Source organism: Sander vitreus, chromosome 22 (assembly GCF_031162955.1).
Source record: "Sander vitreus isolate 19-12246 chromosome 22, sanVit1, whole genome shotgun sequence".
Taxonomy (NCBI): domain Eukaryota; kingdom Metazoa; phylum Chordata; class Actinopteri; order Perciformes; family Percidae; genus Sander; species Sander vitreus.
This window is the reverse complement of record NC_135876.1, coordinates 7943136-7969266: the sequence shown is the minus strand read 5'-3', so window position 1 is coordinate 7969266 and position 26131 is coordinate 7943136. Positions and strand designations below refer to the sequence as shown.

General features: G+C 41.4%; 1 protein-coding gene across 1 annotated transcript in view; it reads right to left on the bottom strand.

Moving 5' to 3' along the window:
• Positions 1 to 17864, bottom strand: part of vav3a (vav 3 guanine nucleotide exchange factor a) — a 104016-nt gene extending 86152 nt beyond the window's left edge. Inside the window, exon 1 of the mRNA XM_078280972.1 lies at positions 17302 to 17864. Within this exon, the coding sequence (XP_078137098.1) occupies positions 17302 to 17508 (207 nt within the window). The 5' untranslated portion in view covers positions 17509 to 17864. The remainder of the gene's footprint in view (positions 1 to 17301) is intronic.
• Between the last annotated feature and the right edge of the window lie 8267 nt (positions 17865 to 26131).

The window sequence follows — 26131 nt, the reverse complement described above, 5'->3', positions numbered from 1 at the left end:
AATTTAATGAATTTTTGTGAACATTAGAGGTTTCGTTAGCTCTGACTGTCCCTCCAATCCTATGTTTACAGATCGCGGCTAGTTAGCTTCACTTTCGGCATAATTAAAGTATATTTACAGTTTAAATTTCGTCACCCCTTATATAACGTCTAACCCAAGGTCTTATAAAGCTAACTATGGTGTCTTCAATTTAATGTTCAATTTAATGCATTTTTGTGAACATTCGGGATTTCGTTAGCTGCTACTGTCCCTTCAATCCTATGAATTGCGGGTAGCTGCAGGCCCTGGACATCAGGGCCTCGGCATTTTGTAGTCCAGTAACCCAGAACCGGTGACTTTGCGTGGGTGTGGAGCGCTGCGGGCTTCCCTTCATGACGGAGATCCAGCTCGCTCACTGCGAGTCTATGAAGTAGGACACGCCGGGCGGCGAGGACACGCCGGGCGGCGAGGACACGCCGGGCGGCGAGGCCGCACCGGCCGCTGTTACGTAGCCTGCTGAGCTCCTGCTTAACTGCGACACACAGTCGGACAAAATTTGCAATTAGCCATCAATTTTCGTAAAACGGCCCATACTTGACCTCTACATAGTTGATTTCTCGCATCAAAAAGTCTCAGAAGTGAATTTAGTAATTCAATAGCGGACCTCTGGAGATCTGCATGACCTAGCTAGATTCAGAAGACTAAGCTGACCTCAGGTCAGTGGTGTAGCCTATGCAAATGTTGGGGCGTGACAAAGACTAGGAGTTGGGATGCTTACGTCAGCTTCCAGCTTTGTTGAGATTCGCCCGTTTTCAGCTGCAGTTTCAAAATGTGAGATTTGCAGAGGATAGGGGTATCAATGGGATTTTGAGCTTCTATGTATGTCCTATTTACCCACCGAACTGTCGTTATTCAACTATGACAAGGTAAAATCGGTTTTGCATTCTATCACCCCTTTAAGTGACAAAACAATCAGCTCAGTAGGAATTCGACATCCTATCACATCAGATATTATTGATGTTGTTTTATTCCAAAACTCATGCAGTATGTGGTATTTCTGTACTGCAATTTATTGTTAATTATCAGCCGACATATAGACAGATATCTGTGATGAGCTAAGCGAAGTTTGTTTTTGTTTGATTTGTTGTATTCCAAACTGGAAGAGAAAACATATTACTTACACATAAGGAGAAAAAAAATCCAGGAAAGACCAAACTTTGAATTCTAATTCTTTTATAACAAATGAAGGGAATTGTGTTGTCTGCCGAGGTGAATTATGTGTCATGTTGTGATGACACCTGTGTTATGTGTTATGACTTTTTCATAGAGGGTAACAAGGTTGTTGCCAACATTAAAGTAACATGATGCACAAAAGGTCATAAAACTCTTCCTCAGCTAATTTGTATACATTGGGAGCTTTTATTACAGCTGAGGGTGCACCTTGACCCGAGACAATTTAATCAAACAATCAATAAGTAACTCCTCTAATAAACAAGGTCATTTACTGACTGCGTTTTCTGCTTCGTCTGCAACCTAAATCTAAACCTCGCTAATGACGTAAATGAGACTTCATCCAGAAACGATTTATCTAAATTATGCGGCAGTTAGCACTGAATGCTGCCCAACAACACCAATGACACAGAGAAAACTGAGGGGGAACGCCACTGAATTAAGCAAAGGTTTCTGACGTGGTTCACTCTCTTTATGAAGAGTAACAGGCAGTTAGTGAAGGGGAAGGTGTCAACATATGGTAGTTAGCCAAGGGGCAGTATCTGTTACTTACGCCCATTAGCCTTCCTGTAGTTGATACAGGATGGGAAGGGGTGCTGGTGAAAGAGATGTTTAGGGGAGGGGTGTTTTTTTTTTTTTGCCACATCACTGTCCACCACAGTACTGGGCTTAGGTTTAACAGATGGCCTTCTCTGTAAATGGGCATTTTACTGCATTAATGTGAAGATAAAAACTGTCTGAAGCCTCCATTGTTGAGCATTGTTGTGTATTTTAACTGTTTGAGATATTAAAAGCTGTTATATTCTCAGGTCTTCTTCTCAGGTTCTATACTAACACATGTTTGCAGTAGTTAAAGGGTAATATGTTTTTGCCATTGACAGGCTCAGATTGTTAGAAGTGACTGTCTACATTATGGGATGATGGGTTAGTTAGAGGAGTTAGAGTTAGAATTCTCGTTCTGAAATCTTGCGAGGTACCCTGACTTGCCGAAAGACAGCGGTGTGGAATTATAGATTTGTTTATAGTGTGGAACGTAAGTGGGGAGAGAGGAGTTCAAGGGAGTTTGTTGTTATGGAGTACAGAAAGCGTAGCTTTGTGTTATTTTAAAGATTTTCAATTGCGCATTTCTGAATTGTGCCAACAAGATGTCGAGCTGCACGTCACGCAGCTTTCATAGAAGTTATTTGAATATGACAGGCGAAAGTTGAGGCTAATTGTGCTTGCATACAGCTACAAATGGATCCTAACACTCTGGTCCATACAATGAGCCTTGCAGACCATCAGGTCTGCAGTAGTCTCGCTTTTCCAGACCTCCCTCCACAGCGCTGCGGAGCAGAGGGGGGTCTGGCTAGTCCACACGGCATTCCGGGATGGGAGAAAAGCATGCTCTGGTTTATTAGTATTTCTTTAAACCAAATACAATCGTCATGGGCGGTGCTAAGCTCAATTAAACTCAGATTGGACAGATAGTCTAGCTAGCTGTCTAGATTTACCCTGCAGAGATCTGAGGAGCAGTTAACCATAGTCCTCAGAAATTCACCAGAGTTTAAAATTACAATACAAAGAAAGCGGAAGGAAATGGACATCGGCGAAAAGACATGCATGCAGGAATTTCCTGGTAGAAATTCCCGGAAGTAGAACTTCGTGAATATAGACTAGGTCTGCAGTGACCATTTTGACTGGGGATGACTACTGCCAGAAAAAAAAGAATAAGAAATCATATACCAAAGCACCATTTTGCTAAAGAAAAATGCTGTTCCAAGAGTAGAGAGCTGCAGACGGAGATAAGCTAATGCTATTAGCTAAAGTTACTGTGTTAACCTGGCATCAGTTAGTTAAACAGGAAAGCAAGGCAGGACAACAGCAACTTCTCTATCTTCCCATAATGTAGTCAGACACATATAATAACAATTTGAGCCTGTCAGTGGCAAAAAAAAGCATATTTAGTGGACAGATATTGACGGTGCGCATTTGCCCTATAGGGTTACATTGCAGCATGGTTTGCTGCTGCCAGTTGTAGCATTCTCACTCAATACTGAACCAATTTCAAAGATTTTTGTTAACATTAGTCACAAATGCATGGGAAAATAGAGTCCAGGTTGAAAAATACCTAAATTACCCTTCAATGTTCACCTGTCACAGACAGATCATCACACATTGGTAATGTGGCTTCATACAAAGTGATGCTTGCATGATGGAACTAGTGCAGAGTAACATCAGTGTCAATATTGACATGCGGGGTACAAAGACAAAGACAACAGCATATCACAGCCAACAAAAAAGCACATAGTGCAAGACCAAATATGCGGTTGTGTCTTTTTGCATTTGAGCAGTCAGGCATTATGGTTGCACCAGAACAAGGGCCAGCATGTGGCATGAACAAAGACAACTGAAAACACTGAATTGCTGTACATACAAAGGCGGACTCAAACAATGCAAGAAAAAAGAAGAGTCTTGGAGCATCACAGTTGCAGTTAAATACAGCTTTATTATTATTATTATTATTTAAATAAAATAATCTACATTATTTAAAGTGAGAGGCAGTTTTAGTTGCATGTGAGCACCACAGAAGGAATGCAGCCGTTCTAAAGGCATCATTCCTTTTGTTGCTACATTTTTGTCATTTTGTCTTAAATGACATTTAGTATAGTTACTACATCTATAGCACTCTCTATCTAACCTCATTTCAAATTCTCCAGAGAAAGGTTTCCATATTACATTGCGTCATCATCTCCTTTTTTCTTCTTCTTGGGTAACAGGTTTATAGGAAGAGGATTTCATCAGCCATTTCCTGTTTCTTAAAAAGAGCACAACCTTGTGCCATACTGTTAATATGTGGAGTCCATACTCAAAGGCCTGACTGTAATCATGTTTGACAACCTAAACTTAACAACCTTAAATAATTCAGTCAGTGTCAATTTAAAAAAAAATTGCTCGGGAGAAGAAGAAGCCAGACTTATTCTGTTATTCATAATACACCTTCGCCATCAGGACAAAGCAAAATCCGATTTGTCTGTACGGCGCATGTCAATGCATCAAATATGAAATGCCTCTCCACTTCGATTGAATTAAGGCTTTACAGATGGCTTCGCAATAGAGCGAAAAGCCCCCAGCCAGTGAGCTCCAGATAAGAGGCAGCGTAAAGCAGCGAACGAGCAGTGAGTGAGTGAATAACATTGAATGTTTACACTTGTACACATCACTTTCTTTTATCAGACAAGCACATCTTGTCTGCCTGGAGTCTCTGGATAGTCCCAAAGGACCTCAGCATATTATCTGAGGGAAGCAGCTTTACATAGCATGTGAAAGACAGTGTCTCTGCTACACTGAGCTGAAGACAGTAGAAGGGGAATTGTATTAACAAGGGTGTAGCAGCATGAAGCAACTAGTAACTGTTCCGCTGGCAGCTTTTCTTCTGCATTGGTGACTCTCTGGGGCTCAGGAAGTGAATGGCCTCGTGTGTGTGTGTGTGTGTGTGTGTGTGTGTGTGTGTGTGTGTGTGTGTGTGTGTGTATTTGCACATACACTGTATCTGCATGCATGTGGTGTAGCCTATGTACATGAATAAGCCAATGTCATAGTAAACTAAAAGTAAGAAAAAAATGGGTTACACTTTACTTGAACGGACTTTACATAAGAGTGATATGTAAGAGTGTCATAAACATTATAAACAAGTCATAACTTGTTAGGGTTAGGGTTCATGTGTCATGACACTGTCATCTGTTCATGACAGTGTCATGTCACTTTTATGTAGATACTTTCAAGTAAAGTGTTACCAAAAAATGCTTGTTTGAATTTTGCTCACTATATTATAGCTTTTAAAGGATTATTTGGCATTTTGTGAAATACCACTGTCAATTCTGTACGGTAAATATGTCGTTATAGCCGGCAGCCAGTTAGCTTAGCACAAAGACTGAAGGCCTTGGAAAAGCTAGTAAGTGGATCTTTTCTACTCTATATAGAAATAAAACCTAGTTTTTAAAACATCTCAAATTAGTACAACTATAGTCAGAGCTAATATCGACCAATGGCTAATATTAGCTTATCACAGATATACAAGAAATGGCAGTTCAGAAATCCCAAAGATATGTTTTAAGTAATTAAGAGACAGTGTCCCCATTGTCCCCGTTTGTCCACTAGCACTATCATGTCCCCCTCAGTACATAGTATATGGTCATGATTCTTTATAAAAAATGAATTTAAGTGGTGAAAAATTTATATCAGCCAATATATTACTTTCAAATATCAATCATCCTTTAAAAAAACAGTATTGGTTGGGCTCTTATTATAACTCTAGTATTTATAAATGTACCGAGTCAAACTCAACCAAAGCCAAGGCAAACACAACCAACAGTGTATACCTATTTCTGCATTTCAATGAAACCTGCAAATAATCTCATTGTGTAGAAAAAGGAATTAAGAATCGATTATGTGGCAACAGCTCAGCAGGAAGCTGCAAACACACGTTGACTCAGGCTGAAAATGCATAGCTTACACATGACTATTGGAGGGTTTAAAAAACCAACCATCTGGAATGTAAGGCAACAAATAGTCCTGTAAGACAAGCCATCTCGCTGCTGTGCTTTTGATATGAACCAGGTTGTGCTATGTATCCACAATAAGTATCCAGTTTCTGCTTATGTATTCCTTGGTACAAGTCAAAGCTCCATAGCAACAAGCCGGAGCCTTTTATGGCCCCCGTGCGTATTGTGGAGCTTAATGAAATCCTGCTCTTGTTCTCTCATAGATGCACGCAATGAAAGACCATGGCCATCTTACTGCTTAAACCTTGTTAAACATCAATTAATGGCAATCAAAAGGATAAGGAATCAAGGCCTGTGCATACAATCTAATTTGGTAGTTAAAAGCTCTCTATACTGTATCTGTTTGACTCTCTTACATTTTTACTGACAGCAGTGTGGGGAAATAAAGAGGAAAATTATTAAGAGCAAAACATGCGTAGGCAATGTAAAGGGGGAAAACCCTAATAAGACATATGTCTGTCAGTTTCAAACCCCTGCTGGATTACGTCTCTGAGATATTGTGTCCGGTGTGAATGACATAATGTGCACAGGTCTGGTCTGTGGAGCTCTTTTGTCAAGACTCTGTAAGTCATAACCAGTGGGTGACAAATCCCAATCCAAGCCATCAGGTCACATCCATGTCATGTTGGAGCTTTTGTCAGCTGTGTAACCAGGAAATGGGAGGTGGAACGTAGGCGAAGTTCTGCTGGCTCTGACGAAAGCGCTGCTGCTCTCTCTCAGACTGAGGTTGGGGTCATCACAGCAGACAGCCTTACTTATTGTAATGGAATATTGTGAACATCACAATAGTCAGCAGCTTTGCATTTCAGCAATAAACTGTGGTAACTGATTTCATAGGTACTACTCTCTGGTTTAAAGGTCCCATACAATGCTCATTTTCAGGTTCAAACTGTACTTGTATTTTGGGTTTCTATAGAACATGTTTTAATGTTTTAAAAACACACACAATTTTCTCATACTGTCACAATATACCTGTATTCACCCTCTGTCTGAAACGCTCCACTTTAGCACCTGTCTCTATAAGCCCCGGTCCTGAAAAAAGCCCAGTCTGCTCTGATTGGTCAGCGTTTCCGGGTCTACCACATCTGCGCTCTCTGCAAGTCTCTACACCGTCATTGCAGTCGGGGAATGGTGGTTAACGGCACTGAAGCGGGGCTTTCTCCCTATATATATATATATATGTGTATATAGTATAGTTGTGACATCACAACCGTACGGAAATCCTGACGGCTCGTTCAAAGGCAATGTTTCTAAATATGGGATGTGTGCATTTCTCTGTGGATTGAGCTTGAGTGAAATGGGCTAGTTAGAATGAAAACCTATCTTGGTTTACAATGGACGTAGCATGCAGATGGTCTTTCCACTCACTTTTTCCAGTCATGACTCCGAATATCCCCTTCTAGTTAGTGACAGCCACATTATCACCTCTTTATCTTCTCCCATTTCCTGTAAGTGACTGTTGTGTTTTTTCAGTTGTTTGGCTCATTGGTCACCTTTCCTTTTTAGGTGAGGAGAGGATTGGCACGAAAGTCATCTGTGTTTCCAAAAGATAGCTCTATGTGCTACTCCTGCTAATCCTTCCATTCAGTATGTTACGGAATTGGGGGCGACAAGCATTATCCAAAAGTGAGAAAGAAAATGAGAACATGTACAGTAACTTTTTGAAGGCTAAATGTTAGAGCTGCTCTAATAAAAATGTTTATCGCCCACCAAGAGCCTGGGTCTGTCCGAGGTATCTCCCTAAAAGGAAGTTTTTCCTCGCCACTGTCGCACTAAATGCCTGCTCTTGGGGGAATTACTGGAATTGTTGGGTCTTTATCAATTATAGAGTGTGGTCTAGACCTACTCTGTCTGTAAACTGTCTTGAGATAACTCTTGTTATGATTTGATACTATAAATAAAATTGAATTGAAATTGAATTGGATTGGAAATGGATCACACAACTATGTGTAATGTGAAAAGTTGTGACTCGTGGTGACAAACCCACACATAATTATCATCCGACTCTGCAGTTCCCCTCAGCTCTATGGAGGGTTTTAGCATCTTCCAGCCCATTGGTTTGGTTTTACAGCCCACAGATTTACTGTTTCAATTTGGCGGCTGTTTTCAGTAAAAGAAATGCCCCAAAACTATTCCTTTAAATTCCATACAAGAGACTGAGGCCATGTGCACAAGAGTCATTTTCAGTGTTGCCACATAGCTATATTTTTTTATAAAGACCAGTACCATCAACATTTTTGACCAGTACCAATCACATCATTTTTCCCAAGCACAGTTTTAAAAAGATAACTGTAAACACTGAAACACAACAGCAATAGGTAAGCACTAAACCTCTTTCTCACTTTTGCTTTGGCAAAAGAAACTGCATCACAACCATCGTCAGTATAATTGACACTGTGTGTTAAAATATAACCAAACATACAGTATCGCTATCAATAACATATTTTAATCATAGCTGCGCTGCTGCGTTGAGTTGTCAATCATTTCACTTTAAGTTCACAAAGCCGTCTGACATAAATAAAGGTTACCCAAAGTGCGTGATCAGCTGTAGTGGCATTTAAAATCAACAATCACAGAAAGAATTGAAGATGACAGAAAACTGGCCTCCCGATGAACCGACCATGTAGGTTTTGGAAAAGCTTTGATTTCCCCGTCCACACCACCGGACCAGCCTTTCCACTCTGAAGATGATAGACAAAGGGATACACTTCTTTCTTGTAATGAATGACAATAAGGCAAAAAGGGAAAACCCAACTCCCTCCACCGCCCCCCCACCCTTCCACCCTTCCACCTCTGTACCTCCCCCACAACACCAATGAGTGTCCCAGAAGTCATTTCCCATTAAATCCTGGATTTAACCCCAATGACCCTCACATATACACAAAGCTTACTCCATCCCCCCACTAGATAAGGGAATTAAATTAGTGTTACTGTGTGAGATATGAACCCTCTTGGCTACAGAAACGCAGGTCAAGTAGTTTAAGCTCAACTGTGTGTGATTGGCTCAAAAGAAGGTTTACAAAGACTAAATGTGGTGGAGATTGGAGGGTTGAATGTCATATAAACTGTGCAAGGCACTAAATAAAATGTACACACTGAATGCACAAACACAGCAGTGTGAAGGGTGAGCAGACAGCATCCCCCCTCCTCCTTTTCCTCCTTGTACTTCTCCCCCTGAGTTATACCTCTTGGAAGATTGTGTTAAAAAAAGTGTGAATAATGCTCTGCTGTGCCACTTCACAGAGCCTGGTCAACTGCTGTCCTGTGTGTGTGTGTGTGTGTGTGTGTGTGTGTGTGTGTGTGTGTGTGTGTGTGTGTGTGTGTGTGTGTGTGTGTGTCCATTCAGGTGTGGGGTTTGACCGCAATGGCTGATACGGTATCGGTGCTAATATTTCTGGATTTAAGCTCAAACATTCAAGCTGATAAACCGCAGATGTGTCCATTTTCTTGCCAAGAAGTATTCAATCATGGATGTGTAATAAAACCTGGATACAGTGTTTGAGGCGAGCCCAGTTCATTCCTATAAGAGTTGCTCAGTGGTGCATGAAACCATCATGGAGCCAAAAATAACCCAGATAATCAGCACTGCTTCGGCACTGTGCAGTCCATAAAGTGGGCGCATTAGAGACCTCCGCCGGCCGAGCCGGCTACTTCCAGTTTAGCGCTCCACTACCTTGAATTGGGGATTAAATGATTTAATCGTGCGGCTTTTCTAGACTTTTCCAAATGTTATTGGACAGAATGGATCAAATTCTCATTTTGCAGGGGTTGTGATGTTTAAAAAAAATGTATCCACTGATTAACAAACGTCTCTTTCGCCATGTAAGTCAATGGGAAAAGTCTTTTGGGCCAGAAGGCATCATGTGAAGAGCCGGGAGTTGCAATTCCACCATTAGGCCTCTATGTTTAATTTGCTTCAAAGCCTGGTGCACTTCCTTGGGGCCTGTATTCAATATTTACACATATTTTTGTTTCTAGCATCCAGTCAAAGCATCCAAGGACACTGTGTGTATCATAACATTGCAAAGACTGTATTTGCAATAACAACAATATATGGTCTTGTACATAGCCATATCCCTTTTCCTTATCCCCTGTGTGCGCTTTGTCCTGCATGTACTATATGGCGCCACTATTATTTCTACTGCAGGGATTCTTACTCTTCCCCTCTTTGTCTCCATTACACAAATAAGGACATTCTTATTTCCAATAGACAACAGTCATCCGTCACTTCCACCCTGAGTCGCTCATAGCAGGACGCCTATACATACAGTACCTGTCCCTGTGAAAAAGGGACAAGGTCAATAATGTGCAGCAGGCGTTATCCATACCCATACTGGGTCCACACACTGGCACGTATGTTATGCACACAACAGGTTTAGATAGGTCCAATATATATTTAGGCAGTACATAAGGGGTTTGGTAGGTTTTAAATCAGCTTTCTGTAGAGCTTGATACAGACCTCTCCACCTCGCCTGGCTCCATGTTTCCACGACAGTGAACCTGACAGTAAAAGGTTGCACACACACACTGCTGCTGGCTACGACCATGGTTGTAGGGCTGGTATCATCTGGATCTACATCTACAATTTCTCCTGACTGCTCACTGTGTTTCAGATAGCATCTTGACATTTCCACCAAGCTAAAAAACGGGCAAAACTGCAATTTTCATTTGATAATGTTACTACTTAACCTTTCTTAATTAGCACGTGTGCCGAGAGGTCTCCCCTGATGTGTGTAAGCCCCCCTCGCTACACTCCAAATGTCATTTATGATGATGATGATTGTTTACCAGTAAAGACAACAGACAGTATTGACTTTCTCAGAGCTTTCAGAGCACTCAACAGTGATTAACTGAACTATCCACGGCAGAATTGAGTAACACAATAAACATTGATTGCAGGTACATTCTCCACCACTGAATATCTCCTAATAAAATCAGCATATACATTATCTATACTTTAATGTGCACTATGGACCATAGCCTTTACCGGTCGGTGTGGTGCAGGCTTCTAACCTTGGTGACGGATTAAAAGGTCAGTTCGCTCAGTGCACGCGTACGTGACACAAGTGAGGTGCAACATAATCTTGTCTTTGCAAATATCTGCGTCTACGTCGCTGTACATAAAGCAGCACATCGCGATGACACTGCGGAACAAACCAGTGCGACTGCATCCCGCTGCACTGGAATTGTAAACGGGAGGCTGTGGGGCTTTGCCCCCGACGTGGCATGCATGGCTGAAGTAATGTGGTGTTTACACACTGACAGGTGCAATCCTTTCTTCAAACTGAATCAACGAGGGCAGCCAAGCCACAGTAACTCAGGGTTAGTCATCAAGGGACTCACAAGCTGCGTCCGAATGCTCGCATACTGCATACTAATAGCATGCAGTTTGTAATACTGTGCAATATCACTATGCAAATTCTACTGAATGTGATTGGTTAAAGGGATGAGTGTGCATACAATATAGATGAGAATGTTAAGTATGAAGTACGGTCACTGAAATTGGACCCGTAATTCTTCCTATGCCTTCTTGTTTCCATAGAAACAACCCAGAAGGGGACATTTTCTACACAAGATGACGGACAACAAAGGAGTCAGATCTGCAGCAATGCAAAGTTTTAACAATTTAATGATGTAATAAATTGTTTCTGAGATGGAAAATAGCTACCTCTGAAAGTTCTTCTTATCTTAATAATGTCACATCCACTTACGAAAGTCGGACTGCATGCAGAAAGTCTTTAGATGTTGCACACTGAGGTTTGTCACCACCACAAAGAGGAATATTTCAGATATGAATTAGTTTCATTGTATTGTGGGTCGAAACACAGTAAAGCAACGGTTTAGATTAACGATGACTCCGTTCTAACATCTAATCGGAGGCTGATTGACACCACAGGCCTGGGTTGAACCTGAAGTTACCTCGGTAACCCCAAATCTCGCTTGGTAGTATAGGCCTCAGGAATGCCAGGTGAGTGCGATTAACTAGCTGGTTATCAGACTAGAGGTGTGGGGCTGCAACTACTACTGTCAAAAACATGTGGAAACATACACATATTTAATTCTTAGAGTGTGAATATGGATTACTGAGAAAGGCGAATCTGTGTGTGTGTAATGAGTCTGTGTTGTTCACACTCATACAGAAATACATAAAGTATTAATAACCTCTTTTAACGCTTCACATGGTTACAACTCACTTATCTATGACTTATTACTAGGGTTCTACTCTACTACTCTACTCTACCACCACATGCTTATTTCACAGATGAGAGGACGTTTTTTTATTTGGATTGACTGGCGATTTACAGTTTTATCAGGCTTTTTCAATGTAAAATAAAGCCACACTTTAGCGCGCTGCTTGCTGCGCTCCATAGCTACAACACAACAAGCGCCCTGGAAGTACGGTGGCTACAACGAAAAATCTAAACTTGCGTGTGTATGGGGGGGCCTCTAGCTCACCCAATAAGAGCGTGCGCCCCATGTGGGCTGAGTCCTTTCCAGCGGCCCGGGTTTGAATCCGACCTGCGGCCCTTTGCTGCGTGTCATCCCCTCTCTTTCTCTCCCCCTTTCCTGTCTATCCACTGTCACTATCGAATAAAGGGAAAAGCCCCACAAAATGATCTTAAAAAAACTTAAAAAACCTAAATTTGCAACCGACGATCAGATTCCAAACGATTCCATAAAGAAACAATTCCATTGGAATCGACATTTTTTAAACGATTCCAAGTTGGAACCGGTTGTCGATGCCCAATCCTGTTTATTACAGAGCACATTCGATTTCAGATGCCGTGACAATAATTTATAACTCTAATAACTCGAACTCTAATTACGCTTTAATACCTAATCTGAACCCTACCTCTGGAACATCACATTCTGTGCTTTTACATGTTACGTTTGAGCCCGTATTATTCCGCACCAAACAAAGGAAAATCAAGACATTCTCTCTCTGTCTTTCTCATTCTCCCACGCTCTCTATCTCTCTCTAACTTTTGTCTTTGCGAGTGCAGAGCGAGCCTCGGAGCCTTTGAAGTCTGCTGTATAGATTGTTCGTGCGTGAAGCTGGCTTTTCTCTTCATTGTTTGACATCACAGTATCTGTGATTGGTCTTGGCTTGACAACACATACACATGTATCATGCATAATAGTGTACTACATGTTTATGTTATATGCAATACGCCTGGAAAAGGTTCAGATCTGATCGGTTTGCCTGCTGCATAACTGTCAAAATAAAATCATGAAAAGCAAATCCATTGTGGTATTTATTGAGCAGTGGTCTTTTCACATGACGACAGTTTTTCATATGTGTTTTAAAATATGCTTTAGCATAATAAATCCGTCACATGTGTCAGCAGTGGTTCTCTGTATATGTACATGGCCTAAGCTATGCCTGCTAGCCTGACATGCCTAAAATTTTGTATCACACTAGAAAAAATGTATAATTCTTTCATAAATGTATGAATTCATGTTAAGTCTTCTATGTTGGTTTCTGTCTTGTTTTTTTCGGTGCACTGATGTACTTTGTTGCTCTGTGAAACAGTAGTGCCACTTGACGCTCGTTAAAATTACTTTTACTTGGGGCCGTCTCTAGCTCACCCAGTAAGAGCGTGCGCCCCATGTAGGCCGAGGCCTTTGCAGCGGCCCTTTGCTGCGTGTCATCCCCCATCTCTCTCCCACAAAAAAAATACTCTGTATTTCTCTCACTTTCACTTTCCAAAAATGAAGTGAAGTCTTTGATGCCGGCTCTATAAAGAGAAAAATGTTATTGTCGGGGTTTCTTTGCTGTGCGAGAACAGAGCGGCTTCTCATAGTGTCTGACATCTCAGTGTTCTGGTCTGAGCTTCGAGGGCATGTACAGTTTCACTTCCTTCCTCTATTCCATTTCCTGATTTCCTGTGCATGTTGAGGCTCACGGCTGGTATTCAGCTGCTGGTGGGTTCACAATAATGTTCTCACTCTGAATCCACAGTTTATTATCCTGTGTCATGGAAAACGAGGCAACAGTAGGCTTAACAAGTTATGGGTGTTAGGGCAAGATTTCAGACACAACCTTAGTTGTTTGTGTGTTTGAACTGAATGTATCAATGGCTGGCTCAGTCTGCTAGGCTGCTAGTTTGTTTTTAGCAGCATTATGACACCCACACAAGAGGTCCATGCCCTTGCTACCAACATATACCAGTGGGGTTTGGAATATTTTACCAGTCTTTTTAGTAAAAACTGAAATTCAGCAGAACTTCGACCCAAATGTTTCAAACAGAAGGATGGAAAGACTGCATGCTGCATGTTTGACCACATGGTCGGTTCGTTGCGCCACGACAAGCAATTCATGGTTCCTCTTAACGCTAAACTGCTGGTTTTCACAGAGTTTGACATAAACAACTACTGATTATGTGGTGTTTTCTCTGGTAGGAAAGCAAAATGCAGCAGTCACTGTGGGCGCGCTGCGTCTAGACTATGTAATTGGTTCATTACAGCCCTGTAAAACTGTGATCAAAGAGGGTGAATTTTTCGCTTTACACTGACCTTAAGCTCTTAACTGGAACTTTGAGCTCTTCATTTTAATTATTATAGCAAACCTTGTTTGTACACATACGCAACCCATGCATCATTCTTCATCTTTCACCACGAGAGCACAGATCATTTAATCAGTAAATAGACTGATCCAAACTATGTCATAGTTTTACTTCTTTTCCCTGCCTATGTGTAGTTTGCTGGCTCTCTGTTGCCCTTCCGTGAGCCCATTTCTAAATAGAACTGACTCATTACCATTTAATGTTGCAGAATGAGAAGCAGCCCGCCGTGATGCCAACATCACACATGTGGACCCCCCCGGAGCTTCTAATGCATTGTGCCTTAATTACGCAGCTAACATCAGCACAGCGGGCTAGCCCTTCAGGGCCCTTTATGTCCTCTGAGACAAGTCTATGGAGGCCAGGCAGACTCTTTGTAGCTCTGTCCCTTCACTGTCTTTGTCTTTCCATCGCATGGGTCCCATGGGTGAGTCCACAGTGGCGTCCCATGTGTTATCATTGGCCAATGATAAAGTAGCTGCCACGGCCCTCATGAATTATGCACGATAAAAGGGAAGCAACTCCGCCCTCAGTTATGTAAATTTGACTTAGAGAAGACAGAGGGAGGAAGGTCGCTGGGGGGTGGGCTGGGGGTGCTGACATCCATGTTTGGGCGAACTGTGCATATAGAGGGAGTTGGTATCCAGCATCACATGGTGTGAGTGTGAAAGGGGAAGCCACGAGTCATGATCTACTGACACACATATCAAGTCGTAAAGTCCCAGAACAAATATTTACTATTCAAAATAATGATTTGCAAAGTTCATAAAGGGACACAGTAAAAATGTTGAACAGGAAGTGGTGCACATTACAGTATCTGTTGTTGGTTTTTTGCAATAAACATAAAATCTAACCACAGTAGGTGGTTTTTTTAAATATAAAATTACAACCACTGTGCTTATTGCAGGCAAAGAAACAAGCACCACCTAAAAACTTCAAACCTTACACGCTATATATTTGGCAGATGACCTCTGGGAATTGCAGTTCAAAAACCTTGTAGTAACAAGGCATTGGCACCAAAAATAGTGCTCCCCACACACGTGCATTTGCGCATGGGCTTTGTAAATGTATAGGACTACTACTGCTAATTTACCCCTGAATGTAGCTTCATCACTGCCTTATGTGAGTAAGCCATCCAGCCATGCATAAAACAAACTCTGCCTATAAATAACCCAGTCTGGGCCAGGCCAGGCAACAAGCCTAAGTATAGTTCACAACCTCTCTACGAATGGCAGCTCCGTTGTATGTTATAATGTCATGACTGACAGCAAACACTGACCTATTGATGACCCTTAATCAGTAATTGTATTGGTGCTAGCATACAGTTACTTCGAACAGCAACTGGACCAATCCGCTTCTCCTCCTCCTCTCCCCAATCTAGTTTTCCCTGAAATCCCCGAGTAAACAGATCCTTTGACAGTTGATTTACATTGCCATTGATGACATTAAAATCCTCAGTTTGGCTTGAATTGTCCACTCGACCTGTGTGCTCAAATTCAACAGCGGATACCCAATTAGATTATGGAAGAACAGTAACTGCATATCAAATAACCATCCCGCTGTGACATTGAGTTTATGGTTGTTGTTTTTTTTTCCAGGAAATAAGCCTAATTCCTCTCTCCCCATCAACTGTGCAGTACATTCATAGTACTGATATTCATAGCTTTAATCACCTGTTTTGCATAAGATGAGAGCATTAGGGCATCCATTACATAGGGATACTGTAGTCTCTTAGTGTGTGTGTGTGTGTGTGTGTGTGTGTGTGTGTGTGTGTGTGTGTGTGTGTGTGTGTGTGTGTTACTGCTACAGTGTCTATATTTTCTAGAGCAGGTCTGCAAGCTCAGTAGGTGCGTCTACCTCACTGTTTGTTGACACCGAGCCAGACACCCAGATTGACTGTTATGAAGGGGAATATTAATCTGGCCGTGGCTCCGGCTGTCCTGTTATTGAAGCAGATGGTTTCAGACAAACAGGAGCCATGTGGCCACAGCTCTCTATCTATCTATCTATCTATGTGGGATTTTTAGCAGTATTAGACTGAGTTATTAGTAGTTAGTTATTTTAGTCAACAAACAATCCAAAACAACCAATCAGGAGATTGCAATTGCTGTTGTTCCTTCATATTGCCAGGCATGTCAAACAAATAGTTTATTTGCTTGAATGCTCATTAAAAATGTAAATATCTGATTATTTATACATGCTGTTAATTCTATGAGATAAATCCACTTTTCTGATTAGGATAGCCCACAACAAAGCCTCATCACCTCCTAACCTTTATCCCCTGTGTATATCTGCATCACCTATAGAGGGCAGATTGACTGTGTACATGTATAACGGTTCAGTGTTGTCCAACATTGTCCATGAGTAACAGTTACAATAAGTAACTTGAACTACAGACTGAAGTAAAAGAATCGAAGAAAGTCAGGTTTTTGTCATTCTTGCTCAGAGTACCTATGACTTATAGGCAAAATAGCACTACGTCGTCCCCAATAGATGGCTACCAAATTCCGTTTAATTCTTTGGCAATTTAGAGTTTCCTTGCTCACTGTCAAAGCTACTTATGTCATAAATCAACAATTAAGTGTTCCCCACAGTGGCAAGGTTCAGTTTTTTTCTTCGGCGTTTAAACCACGTGCTATCATAGACTGGAGTAAATATAATTTCAATTTATATCATGCGTTGACCGTTTTCCGCCACCAAAATACGGTTCGCGAGTGGTGTAACCAAAATCTTAAAAAAGTTGAGATTTTCTCATAACCAAGTGCTAATTTGTGTATTATATTATGCCGAATTTTATATATAGCTATTTTGATTTATAATAGACTTGAGTCATGTTCTAGCAGGATGTTCTTTTCGCCGAGAAGCAAAGACACTTAATACTAGAATAATTCGTATGATGTCTGGTTGCGCTCTCTCTAACGGGGCTTAGTTGTAGTTTGGGGACGGAGCGAGGAAGAGATATTTTGTCTGCAGTCGTTTCTTACCTGTGACATTTGCGGCCGGAGATTGATTTCCTTTAAGTTGATGGACTGGGGTCTCAGGTTGTTGAGCAGGTGGCAGAGGAGGACTCCATCCCGGAGAGTTTGAGCCAAATCAAATACCTGTGCAGATTCCCATGTAACCCGGTGGTTAGCTGGAAGCACCTTGCAGTTTATTAACCACAGCGAGCACTGCCTCCAATACTCCATCATTATTCTGACTTTAGCCGGACGAGCTTTAAGAGAATTTGTTCTTTTTAGCAAGTGAAACTGCTGACTGATCGGTAGTAGGCTACGTCTTAAATCGTGTCCATGCTATGTCCGCCAACTGTAAAACTAGATGGAAACGGAACTGGACCACGGCAGAGAGCTGATGGATGACAGTCCGGTGTACTGAGGCTATGGATGAGAGGAAACTCTGCACTCTTCCTCTCTCTCTCGCTCTCGCTCTCGCTCTCTCATTCCCACACACACACACACGCACACACACACACACTCATACATGCACGCACGCACGTGTGCGCGCACACACAAACGCACACACTCTTTCTCTCTCTCTCTCTCTCTCTCTCTCACACACACTCGCTCTTCCCTCCCCCTCACCCAGTTCCTCACCTCTTCCGCCTGCCACCCATAGGCTCGTTACACTGTATGAAATGACAGTAGTAGGCCTACATGTATAACAACAAATGCTACAACCTCTCCACTCAATACTTCGTACAGAACACACCGCAGGATTTGTGTGTGTGGGGGGGGAATGCATATTTTAAATTAGCCTAGCCAAATTACTTACAATATTATTACAATATTATCATGCATCATGTCCAAGTTCCTCTCTGCATACAAATACCCCAGCTGCACGGGGTAATCATGATAGGGCTTGTCAATTTATGATTAAACAAACCAAATAAGTGCATCTCTGTGAGATAGAGACTCACTGTACTATTATGGTTTCCAAATAATTTGACATTTATGTTAGATGTGGTCATGGTTCATGACTCATACCCATTGAAACATTTCATTTGACAATAATGAGGTGACTTTAAATTGGTCTATAAAGTTTAATAACAGTCTATGTTTTGCATTAAGTGAAAGGCTATGAACTGTATACTTTTATACATATCATCTGGGATGACTTCTATAATCAATACTGTATTATATACTCAAATGTAACAGTATCAATAAATGACAGGCAATGCGACACCTTTTCTTTGTACAGTATATATTTGAAATATGTATTTGCTTTGTATTCTCATGTATTAACGAATGGCAGCATGTTCTTTTTCAGTGATGCATCTCAGGTGTCTTTAACAGAACTCTGAACCTTTCATTTGCACGAGTGAATCATTAGGTTTGGGAGGAAATTCTGTGGCTCCTGCAAATGCAGACGGTTACTGATTTTAAAATAAAAAACAAAACAAATGGTAGAGTAGGATTTAATAGTGTTGTAGCTGATCTAGTGTTATGTTTAAAAACGTAATAAGTGTACAGTATGTGAGCGGTAATTCATGCTCCTGTCACAGACTAACAATAAAAGCCCTGTCTTCTGATTTTTTGCATCTTTATTTAGTTGACATTTGGGTTTGTGGTGTTCAAACTCAGTGAGATGGAATTTTGAGATTCCTTTTTTAACACCAAAAAAACATGGCCATTAAATCCTCTTTGCCTGCTTCTTATTCCTCCCCAATCTGCGTCAGCCTACAAAAATCGTCTCTTCCAAAGGAATGTGATCACTTTCTACAATGAAGAACCAATTAGGTCTCTTTCCTCCATCTAATAAAGCCATTTCAACTTTATGATTGCCTACAATTGTTTCCTCTGTTTTAGAAAACTACTTCTGCTTTACTACTTCCTTTCTAACATTAAGAGGCAATACATCATGCTTTTAACTGCAATAATACAGTAATAATAATACTTTATGGTTTGAGAACGAAGTTGTTTTGTTAATACCAGTATTTTTATACGAAGGAATGCCCTAATAAAGAAGCAAATATGTGTTAAAACACACTTCTTCGACAAAGCATTACAATTTCTAACATATTCGTCTTGCGAATGCATAACCCTGCTTATCATCTCACTAAGAACAGGATTGGAGAGGCTGAGCCAATATATGGTCTAGCTAAAGCTGGGTTTTGTCTTTTATTGCTTCTGTGTGAATAAATGATGGAACTCTCCTCACTTTCTGCTGTATGCTGACTGCTCTGGTTCGACTTCTGAGCATCAAATGAAACTTTTTAATTGCTCAGTGATGGGAATGGAAAGGATGATGGGTCATTACAGTAGGAGCAAGCTGCCTTTGCTTCATCTTTACCAGGCGCCAGTATATTATGTAGCAGAGGTGGGAGTAAGTCACACACGAGCATCAAGTCTTAAAGGACAATTCCGGCGCAAAATGAACCTAGGGGTTAATAACACATGATTACCGAGTCGACCGTTCTCTGGGATATGTTTTTATGCTAATCGAATGTGACCAGTGTTAGCTCAAACCGCTAATTACCTTATAACGCTAGTTGTCAGGGCACGGGTAAAGTAAAAAGAAATTGCTATTTCTATACCACTAACAAGGCTCAAAAGAGCACCACACTTCCACGTATAAACATGCGGCGCCATCTTGGGAAAACAGTCACGACCAGTCGAACGACTAACGCCGTGCTTTAGCTATGTTACTGGTTACTGGTTGCACGGCGTTCGTCGTTCCACTGGTCGTGACTGCTTTTCCAAGATGGCGCCTGCCTGTATACGTGAACGGTCGTTGTAAACTATCTTTTTAATAAACTGTACACTTACAACGTTCTCAATGCTTCGGTTTACATGTAGGGACCCTCATCATGCTACCGTGGAAGTGTGGTGCTATTTTGAGCCTTGTTAGTGGTATAGAAATAGAGATTTCTTTTTACTTTCGCGTGGCCCCGACGACTAGCATTATAAGCTAATTAGCGGTTTTAGCTAACACTGGTCACATTCAATTAGCATGAAAACATATCCCAGAGAATGGTTGACTCTGTAATCATGTGTTATTAACCCCTAGGTTCATTTTGCGCTGGAATTGTCCTTTAACCTTCAAGTCACCGTGGTGAGAATCAAGCAAGTCACCAGTCAAGTCACACAAAATTTCTGACCATCTGTACTTATACTTACTTCATACTCTCTACTCTAAATACTTTTTTTATTGATCCCCAGTGGGGAAATTACAATCTACTGCAGTTTCCGCATTTAAATCAGTTTAAAAACACAGTTGTCACAAGGTTTTGTTTTATTTACAATATTACAACGAAAACTGTTTGCAGCCTGCTTACGTCTTACATTTTGACATTTTGTGGCAATCAAAACCGTTCCTTTTTAACTGTTTCTGTGTACAAGCAAACATATTGCCTCAAAGAGAAATACAACTGAAGTTTATAAAATAAGTACATATATCAGTCATGAAAAGTTATTCAAACTATTTAAGTATAATGGTTTCATACCATTATCGGTGTTCTTCAAGCAGGCCTGTGGAATTATGAATCATGTAGTATTTATTTATTGTATTGATAATATGAAAGTAACGATGATTGTCTTGTTTTGTTTTATTTTTTTGTGTGGACCCCAGGAAGAATATTTGGTACTACAGTAACAACTAATGGGGATCCTAAATAAAAGAGAGGCTGACTTTTATGGAACATGCTATATATCTTGTTTTGTAAGTTGAACTAATCTAAATATCATATAAACCTAAAAATGTAACCTAAGAAAAACCTCAGCGAGACAAAAGACATCAGCAAACAGACAAAAGGAAATATTACTTCATATTACATTAATAAAAAGTAAAATCCTTTCAAGTCATCTGTCTCTCAAGTCAAAGTCAAGTCTCAAGTCTTGAAAACCAAGTCAGAGTCAAGTCGAGTCGTTGATCAATGCAAGTCAAGCAAGTCTCAGGTCCTCAAATTTGCGACCCGAGTCTAATTCAAGTCAAGTTGCGCGACTCGAGTCCCTAACCTCTGTTATGTAACTTTATAGTTTGTGGCCAAACATACAGAGTTGCTGAGAGAATTTGGCCAAGAATGCTAAATAGTAGAACTCTCTCCTCTGTCACTTTCAAAGTTGCTCTTGAGCCCTGACTGATCCAGGGGAGCTGCAAAGTAAAGAGTACATGACTGCAGTGAGTAGTTTCCAGGCGTGAATGTGAGGCAAGAGAGTGCACCTGCAATAACATTCAGATTGATATACGTTTTTATTGATCCCTGTTGGGCTATTAGCACAACAAAAAGCAATAGGCTACATAAAGACTGTGGAGTAAATGGGATTAAATAAACATCTGAATCAGGCTGTGCAAAAGGGGATTTAAGCAGCAGAGTAACGCAACAGAACGACATGATACATTTAGCATTCTAAATGTATTACAAAAATGTATGCATTACAATATGTGAAAACGCAACTCTCCATATAGCACATGGTGTGCCGGTAATCACATTAACAGTGCTACATGAGGCCGCTCTTACCATATGTGCAGAAATTATGGTAGATAAGAAGAGAAGAACTACACACCTACAAGATTATTTCCCTTTTAGATAGAAATGAGATTCACAGAGACGTTAAGTATTGCAGAGGAAGGACCCTTCCAGAAGAAGAAGAGTGTATGTCGATGAATCATTCTGAGTACATTTACATACAAAGACTGCCCGTGCAAATAATGCTGTGAAGATTAGTCTCCGGTATGTGAAGTTGTAAACACTTCAGTGATGTACAATTCCTCATCTCCACTTCTTCATATTTGTGCAGACGATTTGGATGAATGTCAGAAATGTCGACGCTCCTATTCTTTTCTTCATCCACATTGTATTCAAATCAAGACTGGTCAGGATTGGAGGGAGTTTGTGTGGCTGAGTTGTGAGCATCCAGCTTTGTCTTCCACTGGCTTTGCACACTGGATGCCATGGCTGGCATAGCGCAGATGACAGGAGAGGTGCCTCGTGGCCGGATGCTGGCATACCTCTCGACACCCTTCTCCTGTTTCAGCTTCCTCTCCCAGATGGGAAGGACATCCATGCAGCCAGACAATTATCAGCATTCCTCTGATTAATGCTGTACAAGGACTGAGGGGAAACACACACAAGTGTAACACATTCATACATTTGGAAAATTGCAATACTCTCAGTTCTTTTTAAAATTGAACTTTGAACACAACATTGCCATAACCCAACAATCCCGACAGTTTATGATGTGTTTGTGACATCTTGGCATTTGCATCATAACATGGTATTATTGCTTTACATTTGACATCAAAGCACAGATGAGTGATATGCCTATATCTGGGTTATTTCACCTGGAATATGACCAGGATTAGAAGATAATGACTAACCATGTCAGCTTCCAAGAAACAGCGTGATTATGCCTGGGCACATATGGCAGATGTGATCTGACTGCCAGGGCTTTTTTTTCCCCACTGTCACAGCACAAACAGTGCTTCAATAATTAAATTAGAGATAAAACGTTCATTGAGTCATTGAAGATAAGCAAAAACAAGAAGATGGCACACAATAAGAGGGTAATGGATGTAATGGATATCAAAAATCCAAGATATCACAAAAAAGCAAGTATATAATAAACTGAATCATGAGGAGAATCTACAGCCAGCAGCTGTGTGTCATCCCGTGCATGGCAAAACAACTTCGAATAGAAGATTTTTGTCATTTTTGTCATTTTTGCATGCTGAGCACAATGTCATGTCCAACATAATCTTTTTGCACTCATTGCTTGGATCACCACATCATGTAAGAAGGGTTTACAACCAAGTTTGATAGCTCATTTTGTTTCTAAGGACCGGAGCTGTTGATATGTTGATTGACAACTAAGTACAACGATCAGTTCATGTGCAAGTCTCTCTCACTGAAACAGCGGGAAGAGTCCTGGCATTCCATTGGAATTGATTACAAGAGCTGCCGCCAGTAGTTTTTAAATTTCAGAGATTTGTGAAATGACAGCTATGGGATGGATTGCCATGACATTTTGTACATGCATTCATGGTCGCCAGTAGATGGATCCTCATGAACTTTGATGATTCCCTCACTTTTCGCCTATCGCCACCAGCAGATTAAATATATAAACTTATCTCATGAAGTATTTCAACATCTATTTAGAAAGACTGAAATGTTGTAAACATGCATGGTCCTCAGTGGATAAAGATTACTGACGTTGGTGATCTCCCCTGACTTTTCATCAAGCGCTGTCATCAGGTAAAAATGTAACTGTTTCCAATAATTTGGTTTATGACCAAATATCTGCAAAACTAATGACTCAGCTGCACTAATTAACACTTAACACAGATAGTAGTATGCTAGCATGCTAAACCATGAACGTGGTAAACAGTATACCTGCTGAGCACCAGCATGTTAGCATTGTCATTGTCATTGTGAGCATGTTAGCATACTGCGCCGCTTTGTCGCCTCACAGAGCCGTCAGCTTGGCTATAGACTGAAGTATGTTAAAGTGTGACAGTGCAGGCCATAAGCTGAACCACAGAACTGTGTCCAGGTCAACATGCATGCCCTCTTTGTTGTGACTTTCGTAAGTTTTGGCATCAAATAGGAGAGTGGCATCTCCTCCACTCCCAACTGTCCTGTCAGATGACCAAAGCCCCCAAAGCTCAGCAGCCCCCCGAACATGCGGGCACTGCCACATTGTCCACACTCCATTAATATCTCCTTACAAATTCTACAAGGTTGTAATTTATAGAGTTTCACTGTGCTCATTGTGTCACTTGATCTGGTAACAGTGGCTGATCTATTTGTGCAGCTCTTTTATCCTCTCTGTGAAGGGCATGTTACCTCCCTGCCAGATAAAGCAAATGCTCTCCATTTCCTGCACACAGTTTCTGAATAAAGGCTGTGTGCATTTCTCTGTGGATTGTGCGTTTTGATACTTTCACAGTATTTACATCACCTCGACCTGCTTTATAGTAAAGTTTTTTTGAACGTTTTCTTCTAGCATGGCATCCACAATCATATCAACAAGGTAACACTGAAGGCGGCCATAACTGCTTTTGTTCATTGTTTTCTAACTTCTATTGATTACCTGACCTACCCTTAGCACTCTATTTTGCTGGTTTAGTAGGCCAGAAGAGAAATCAATGGCCTGGGATACCCATGAGAAGCCGGGGATAAGTGCAGCCTGGCCAGGCCTTGGGGGGTTTCATCAGAGTTGGAACAGGGGCATCAGCTGGGGAACCGTCAGCATGGATTCAATGGAGTGGAAGATAGAGAGAGCATGACAAATTAAAATGACAAGAGAGTCTTTGAAAGCTATTTCAACATATAGCAATTTGGCCTCTGGTGTTGCATTAAAGTTTGCTAAGTGCAAATTAACTGATAAATGATTTGTTTAACCTTTGTGGAATTTAAAGAAAACATTTATGGTTTTATTAAAACCATCTTGAGTTCAGACACGGGGTCAGGTGCAAAAACGGCCCATTTGGCTGGAGCCCCAAGGTCAGTGGGTGACCCCCAGTATGCATATTATAAATAATATGTATGTAAGTAAAGATTATGCAGAGTCCCCAAGGCAGCCACTATTGCATAAATACTGTAAGTTCAAACATCCCTTACATTGCCAGACATATCTCCACATGTGGCATGAGGTTTTGCCTCCTGCCAGAGGGGAGGCAAAAACCCCCCAAAAGTGAAGAGTTTGTGTCCGAGGTGGGAGGGATCGGCCACAATCTTTCCAGCACGCTTCAGAGTCCTGGTGGCGTATAGGTCCTGGAGCGGCGGCAGATTGCAGCCAATCACCTTCTCTGCTGACCGAATGACACGCTGCAGTCTGCCCTTGTCCTTGGCAGTGGCAGCAGCGTACCAGATGGTGATGGAGGATGTGAGGATGGACTCAATGATGGCTGTGTAGAAGTGCACCATCATTGTCTTTGGCAGGTTGAATTTCTTCAGCTGCCGCAGGAAGTACATCCTCTGTTGTGCTTTCTTGATGAGGGAGCTGATGTTCAGCTCCCACTTGAGGTCCTGGGAGATTATAGTTCCCAGGAAGCGGAAAGACTCCACAGTGTCAATTGTGGAGCCACAGAGGGTGATGGGGGCAGGTGGGGCTGGGTTCTTCCTGAAGTCCACAACCATCTCCACTGTCTTTAGAGCATTGAGCTCTAGGTTGTTTTGATTGCACCAGGTCACCAGGTGGTCAGCCTCCCACCTGTAGGCGGACTCGTCTCCATCGGAGATGAGGGAGGTCCGATGAGGGAGGTGTCGTCTGCAAACTTCAGAAGCTTGACGGACTGGTGACTGGAGGTGCAGCTGTTGTTGTACAGGGAGAAGAGCAGAAGAGAAAGAATGCAGCCCTGGGGGGATCCGGTCGTGTCAGTGCTGGAGCAGGGTCTGGCTACACACTTAACTATTCTGGGATAGGGGGGAAAAATGCTCTGGCTTGTTTGTATTTTTTTTAAACCAATCACAATCGGGCGTGTCAGGCTTTATCCCAGCAATGGACATTGGTTAGCCAGACTAACACACCCCTACCTTTGAGCCTAGCAACACAACGGTATAGGAATACCTACCTGAAGTACATAAGAAGCTGGAGTACACAGCCCCTGACAAAGAAATCTCCTGATGACTTCCAAACATGATGCTGCTTTCTGAATCTTAAAATTAAAATGTTAAAATAATGCATGTAAAATATCTAACGACAAGAATCATGAGCAACTAAATACCCCTCATATACTATACAAAACCTGCTTTCTGCATTTGATTGGCAAGCTAAAACCCTACATACATTTGTACAACTCTAGTCCAGGGTTTTAACCTCTAACCACCTCCTTGGCCTCTCTCCACAATAAAAAACTGTTTTTCTTGGGTTGCCA